The 7,057-nt window shown below is 47.0% G+C and overlaps 2 protein-coding genes across 2 annotated transcripts in view; both read left to right on the forward strand.

Annotated features, from left to right (window-relative positions):
- The window catches only part of LOC137849196 (ubiquitin carboxyl-terminal hydrolase 42-like), a 31,147-nt gene extending 27,232 nt beyond the window's left edge, over window positions 1–3,915 (forward strand). The window contains 1 exon segment of the mRNA XM_068668694.1: window positions 3,769–3,915. Within this exon segment, the coding sequence (XP_068524795.1) occupies window positions 3,769–3,899 (131 nt within the window). The 3' untranslated portion in view covers window positions 3,900–3,915.
- Window positions 880–3,359, forward strand: LOC137849200 (ATPase family AAA domain-containing protein 2-like). The gene is made up of 3 exons (XM_068668697.1): window positions 880–1,049; window positions 1,920–2,010; window positions 2,434–3,359. The coding sequence occupies exons 1-3, from the start codon at window positions 918–920 to the stop codon at window positions 2,544–2,546; spliced, it is 336 nt and encodes a 111-aa protein (XP_068524798.1). The 5' UTR covers window positions 880–917; the 3' UTR covers window positions 2,547–3,359.
- Window positions 3,916–7,057: the final 3,142 nt, after the last annotated feature.

Raw genomic sequence — 7,057 nt, forward strand, 5'->3', positions numbered from 1 at the left:
GCTATGTGGGGAGACCAAATAGGGTGGTTTTGAATCTTCTGGCTCTTATTCAGAGCAGCAGCATGTGGAGGGAGACAAATGCGTGTGCTTTTTTAGTGCAATGGCTTCAGAAGCAAGAGGGGAAAAAACACTTTCTCTGGGAGCTGGAGAAGGTGTCCTTATCGCAGGAGAGGTTTCTAAATGGCATATCTCTGCCAGTGTTCCTGTAGTCTGGAGGTTTTTGTTTGTTTGTTTGCCTTTGGAAGGTTTTACTGTTAATCTTCACGTCCTTCAGCAGAAGTGAGAAATGTGATTTTATTTTGTGCAGTGTCGCGGACCCTCCGAAATCTACTGGGAAGGATGAATACCTCGAACAGTACCAATGTGATGACGGTGGAGACAAGGAGAAACCAAGAAGATCAAAAGAATGTGACCTCATTTCTAATGAAAATGTTTTGTACGGCAAAGAGACTTCTGAGCCTGGTGAGAAATTGCGGCAAACTTCCTCTCTCAAGTGTGGCACTGAATGTAGCTCTAAAAAGCTTTCCTCCTCAGCTATTGCAGAGAGATGCCAAGGTAGAAAGGACAAGACTAAAAACACTGAGAAAGAGCATTACCAAAGCAAGAGGGAACATCACGGAACATTTTCCGTGATTTTCTTCCTGAGCAGAAGTGTGCAGTACTCCTTTTCCATTAATGTAGAGATTATTTCAAACAGTCTTGAAGTGCTTGATGACTTACCAGTCTGCAGATGTATTATCAAACCAAAAAAAAACCCCGACTTGGTAGACTATTTTTTTCCCACTTTTGAATGACTACTAGGAAGAAGGTTGTTCCGGCATCAAGAAAGTCATGTGGAATGTAACAAAATTTACTGAACCAGTAAATAAAAACTATATTTTTCTATTAGTTCCATTGTTTCAACTCTTCTGACGCTTATGGATGGCATAGATAACAGAGGGGAGATCGTGGTAATCGGAGCTACCAACAGACTGGATTCTATAGATCCTGCTTTACGAAGACCAGGACGCTTTGGCAGAGAGTTCCTCTTCAACTTGCCAAATAAAGAGGTGAGAACTTAAATTCAACGTTAGTTCTACCATGGCAAAGTCCTACTTTATAGGAAAAAAAAATAATTGACAACTTGAAAAAAGAGTGATATGTGGAGACACTGCGTTGTTCCATGGAGGGCAAATATGGTACTGGATATATATGGTCAGGATGATACCACCAAGTAGTTAGTTCTATAATCAAACCTTTCATTCCCAAAGTTGTACCTGTTTGCTTAATTATTTAGTCCATTTGGGCGTTTTCATCATGAAGTTGTGTTTTTGGTCTCAATCCTTCACTTCTGAATGAATAGGGGACGTGTTTGCATTTGATTGTGCCCCGGATCGGTGGTAGTAGTTTGAGTCATAATTATTTTCTTCTTTATAGTAATTGTAGCAATTTGAAGCATTGTGCCAGAAGTGCTTTCTGTGCATTTACTGACTGAAAAGCAAATGTGATGAAGTAATGAGACTGTCACAATGAAAGCTTGCTAAGTTTTAGAGAAGTTTTTTGGACAACAAAGAAATGTTTCTGGATAAATTTTTCATTACAGTATTTTCCTCTGGGTCATTAGGTCTCATAGTTTGGAAACTTGTTATTGAAGCTATAAATGCCTTTTCTTTCATTGTAGGTTCCTAGAAAAAGTTCAGTATAACAAATAAGAAATATTCAATTTCCTGGTTGAAAATGCAGAGTGTATATTAAATAACTGTAAAATACTTGAAAGTTGAGCAAGTAAGAAAAGCGTATTAATAGATGAGGGGTTTTGAGGGAGGACTGGTTTTTTTTTGTTTGTTTGTTTGTTTGCTTGCTTTTTGGTTTGTTTGTTTCTTGTTGGTATTTTTAAGGAAAACTTGGGACAAGCTAAAATGCAATGATTTTGCTTCCAGGCTAGAAAAGAAATTTTCAAGATTCATACTCGTGACTGGACCCCTAAGCCACCGGACATGTTGCTTGATGAACTAGCTGAGAAATGCATTGGTAAGACTGAAACCAAAATGGATTCTTGCTTGTGAGCAAGTTGTAAAGAACCTTAGCTTGTACCAGGCAGTGCCCAAGCTCTTGTGCCTTGCTGCACAACTAGTCAACAAGGCAGCTGGCACGCCTTCATAGCAATCAGAGTTAGATGCTTTCATCTATTTACTCTTTGTTGTCGTTCTTTTTGTTGTCTGAAAACGTTAAATGGTTCTGGGGCATCTTCCTCAAGAGTATAGTTTTTGATGAGGAGTCTGCTTCAGCTGCATAAGCGCAGGATATCAGTGCGCAACATGAAACTTCCCTGCAGAGCGGTAGCACTTTGAATTCCCTGTTAACCTGTTTGGTTTTGGCATTACAAATTCTTTAAATGTTGCATGTTGTAAACCTGGGCCTTGACTGATGTAACGTTTGATTTTTGTTTGTTAGGATACTGTGGTGCAGATATCAAATCTTTATGTACTGAAGCTGCGCTGTGCTCTCTACGTCGATGCTATCCTCAGCTTTATGCAAGTAGGGAGAGGTTGCTACTATTAAAATAAAAGCAAAAAAAAAGCATTATAAAAAAAAAAAAAAAAGCATTATATTATGCAAGTAGGGAGAGGTTGCTTCTATTAAAATAAAAGCAAAGGACTTTTTCATGGCTCTGAAGAAGGTTGTTCCGGCATCAAACAGGATCGTGGCTTCACCCGGACAAGCACTATCACCCATTTTCAAGCCACTTTTTAAAAGATCAGGAGCGAATATTTTACAAGTTGTGCAGAAGATCTTCCCGCATGCACAGCTTGCACTAAAGGAGGACCGACAGCAAGGTATAACCACAGCATCCACTTCTTTATAATTCTGCTAAAGCAAAAACTTGTGGTTTGTGCAATCAACTTAAACCTTTCAGACATAATGATGGTAGAATTTTATTATTTGCATGTGCATGTCTTTCTTTTGGGCATGTCTGGAAGATAACGCATAGGTTTTATTCTGGATTCGAAACTGAAATGCCAAATGGAAGCTCTGAATGACTCAATACACAGTAAAGGACGATGCGTTCTCTACTGAAGCATCCTGCTTCTGACGGCAGCTAAGATAATTAGCATTTGTAGAGGTTGACTTGAGGTTTGAAGTATAAGGCACCTATTTTTCTTTAAAAAATCAAAACTCAGATATTTGGAGGGGAAGCATTTCTAGGTCAATGTTTCTAATTCCTTTCTGAAGAATGTCAGGACCAGGATACAAGTATAACTGGTCTAAGCTAAATATTGTTTTAGCTATCATCATTTTTAACCAGTCTCCTAATTTAAATGTTTGTAGATCGTACTATACATGTGCACGTGAGATCAATTAGCACTGATATTTACTAGATGAATGGAATTCTGTGGCCATCACATCCTTAATCCCCGTGCTTTCATTGTGGGAACCTCCTCCAGAAAGAAATGGTCTTGTTTTTTTTTTGTTTGTTTGTTTGTTTGTTTGTTTTTTATCTATTTAGCAACTGCGGAAATTGTTTGTAATCTCCTTTATTCTAAGGGGGAGAAAAAAATCACCAAGAGTAGCGTACCTTATACGTACACATCAGTGGGACTTAGTACAGCTTTGTAGGGCCTTGTGCCATCTCCTTAGATCTGTGGTGGGATGAACTCTAGGAAATAGCTTTCAGTGTGTGCTCTCAAATGAAGAAAGGGTTTTGGCACTGATTTAGAAGCTGTATTCATGTAAGAGAACGAGACAAAGGCTATTCAGGAAAGTTAACAAACCTCTTTTGTCTTTCAGACCATTTAAATCCTATTTTACAAGATGATACGTTCGACAGTGATGACGATGCATCCTTGGTTTCTGGAGATGAATTAAAAGAGGGAATGCCTGACGGACCAGAGAAAAAACGCCTCTGTTTCAGCAGGTAAAGAAAGATAGATCCGTGTTATGTTTAGATTCTCAGGACTGCTGAGTCTTTGTAAACAGTTCCAGCTGTTAAAAGTGCGAGGGGTGGTAGACGAAGGGGTAACATCAAGTTTGTGTGTTGAAGGGGTGCTTGGTATTCACAAGGAGAAAGGGTGAAGGGACTAAAGTGGTAATGAAGTTGCTCTGAATGACCAAATTGAAAAGCCCAGGCTTGTCTTCCTAAGCCAAAGTGATCCGTAGACTACCAGAACACGTTGACTTAATCCATGGCATTCTTTGAAAGACTCAAGACCACATAAATGTCCTGTCTGTCCTTTTAGCTAAAAATACCCCAACTTTATGGGTTTGTGTTGCCACCTTTTGCCCTTCTGTTTTCCAGGATTCTTAAACCAATGGTGAATTATGTAGCAGAAAGAAAACTGAGAAATGGCTTGTTAAAACACCTTGAGAAAAATCTGAATGGTGTCTTTATTTGTTAAGCCACCAAGTTGTGTTAATCTTGTGGTATTTTAGTATGGAAGTCATGCAAGCCCACTGTTGGAAAGTTAGATCATGTTGTCACAGCTGGATCAGTTATTTTTCTCAGTTTCTATTGCTGTGCTGTCCAGAAGATTTTCTGTCCTCTAGAGCAAGGCTAAGTCTCTAGCATCTTTGATTTAAGCCAGCAAAGGTACAGCCTGATTGTAGTGGGGAAACAAATGCTCCTCACAAATTTATTTCCTAGTAGTAAAGCAAGATTGCAGGGATATTAATTTGCAGTCTTGGTTCAGTACAGAATAGGCAACACAAGGGAAGAAGATGAAACAATTGGAATGACTGAATAACTTAACTGGAAATCTTACATGTATTTAATGTACCGCTGCCATTTGGATTATTTGGATTATTCCACCTCCTACTCCACCACCTCCTCCTCCGCCACATGCTCCTCTGCCGCCACCTCCTCCTCCGCCGCCACCTCCTCCTCCGCCGCCACCTCCTCCTCCTCCGCCACCTCCTCCTCCGCCGCCACCTCCTCCGCCGCCACCTCCTCCTCCGCCACCTCCTCCTCCTCCGACACAGCCTCCTCATTCTCCACAGCCTCCACCTCCTTCTGCGCCACCTCCTCCTCTGCCTCCACCTCCTCATTCTCCGCCACCTCCTCCTTCTCCGCCACCGCCACCTCCTCCTCCACCGCCTCCTCCTCCGCCTCCACCTCCTCCTCCTCCTCCGCCACCTCCTCCTCTTCCGCCACCTCCTCCTCCGCCACCTCGTCATCCGCCGCCACCTCCTCCTCCTCCAACGCCTCCTCCTCCTCCACCTCCTCCTCCGCCGCCTAATGCTCCGCCCCCGCCTCCTCCTCCTCCACTACCTCCTCCTCCTCCGCCACCTCCTCCTCCTCCGCAACAGCCTCCTCCTTCTCCACCGCCTCCACTGCCTTCTCCACAGCCTCCACCTCGGCCACCTCCTCCTCCGCCTCCACCGCCTCCTCCTCCGCCACCTCCTCCTCCGCCACCACCTCCTCCTCCGCCACCACCTCCTCCTCCGCCACCACCTCCTCCACTGCCTCCACCTCCTCCTCCACCGCCTCCTCCGCCACCATCTCCACCTCCTCCATCGCCTCCTCCTCCTCCGCCACCTCCTCCTCCGCCACCGCCTCCTCCGCCACCACCTCCTCCTCCGCCACCACCTCCTCCTCCGCCACATCCTCCTCTTCCGCCACCTCCTCCTCCGCCGCCTCCTCCTCCTCTTCCGCCACCTCCTCCACCGCCTCCTCCTCCTCCTCCTCCACCTCCTCCACCGCCTCCTCCTCCTCCTCCACCGCCTCCACCTCCTCCTCCACCACCTCCTCCGCAACCACCTCCTCCTCCGCCGCCTCCTCCTCCTCCTCCGCCACCTCCTCCTCTGCCTCCAACTCCTCCTCCACCACCTCCTCCTCCTCCGCCACCACCTCCTCCGCCACCTCCTCCTCCGCCACCTCCTCCACCACCACTACCGCCACCTCCTCCTCCTTTGCCACCTCCTCCTCCGCCGCCTCCTCCTCCTCCTCCGCCACCTCCTCCTCCTCCTCCGCCACCTCCTCCTCTGCCTCCACCTCCTCCTCCGCCACCACCTCCTCCACCACCACCACCTCCTCCTCCGCCACCTCCTCCTCTTCCGCTTCCTCCTCCTCCTCTGCCTCCTCCTCCTCCTACACCTCCTCCTCCTCCGCCTCCACCTACTCCTCCTTTGCCACCTCGTCCTCTTCCACCGCCTCCTCCTCCTCCGCAACCTCCTCCTCCGCCGCCACCGCCTCCTCCGCCACCATCTCCACCTCCTCCATCACCTCCTCCTCCTCCGCCACCTCCTCCTCTGCTGCCTCCACCTCCGCCGCCCCCACCTCCTCCTCCACCTCCTCCTCCGCAACCACCTCCTCCTCCGCCACCTCCTCCTCCTCCGCCACTTCCTCCTCCTCCTCCGCCACGTCCTCCTCCGCCTCCGCCTCCTCCTCCGCCACCTCCTCCTCCTCCGCCACCTCCTCCTCTTCCTCCAGCGCCACCTCCTCCTCCGCCACCTCCTCCTCCGCCACCTCCTTTTCCACCACCTCCTCCTCCTTTGCCACCTCGTCCTCTTCCACCGCCTCCTCCTCCTCCACCGCCTCCTTCTCCTCCGCCACCTCCTCCTCCGCCTCCACCTCCTTCTCCGCCACCACCTCCTCCTCCGCCACCACCTCCTCCTGTGGTGGTTTTACCGTACTGGGCAGCTAAACCCCACAACCGCTCTCTCACTCCCCCTCCTTTAGATGAGGAGGGGGAGAAGTAAAGCAAAGAACAACTCACGGGTTGAGATAAGGATAATTTAATTAAAGGGAAATAATTATAATAATTAAATAAAGACTACCATGAACTAACAATTTAACTAAGGGGAAAATAAAAAGGGAAAGGGGAAAGGGAGGGGAAAAAAAAGGAAAATAAAAAGGAGGGAGGAAAACAAACAAACAAAATAAATGAAGGCTATATGGAAGTGCAGAGGAAAGAAATTACTCTCTACTTCCCACAAATGAGCGATGATTGACCACGTCCTTGAAGCAAGGCCTCAACGCACGCAGCCGGTGTTCAAGAGGAGGACCGACGTCTTCCAAACGAGAGCCCACCCCTCCCCTCTTCTTCCTGTTTCCACCTTTTATTGCTGAGTGTGACATCAC

The sequence above is a fragment of the Anas acuta genome, unplaced genomic scaffold, assembly GCF_963932015.1.
Source record: "Anas acuta unplaced genomic scaffold, bAnaAcu1.1 SCAFFOLD_204, whole genome shotgun sequence".
In the NCBI taxonomy this organism is placed as follows: Eukaryota; Metazoa; Chordata; class Aves; order Anseriformes; family Anatidae; genus Anas; species Anas acuta.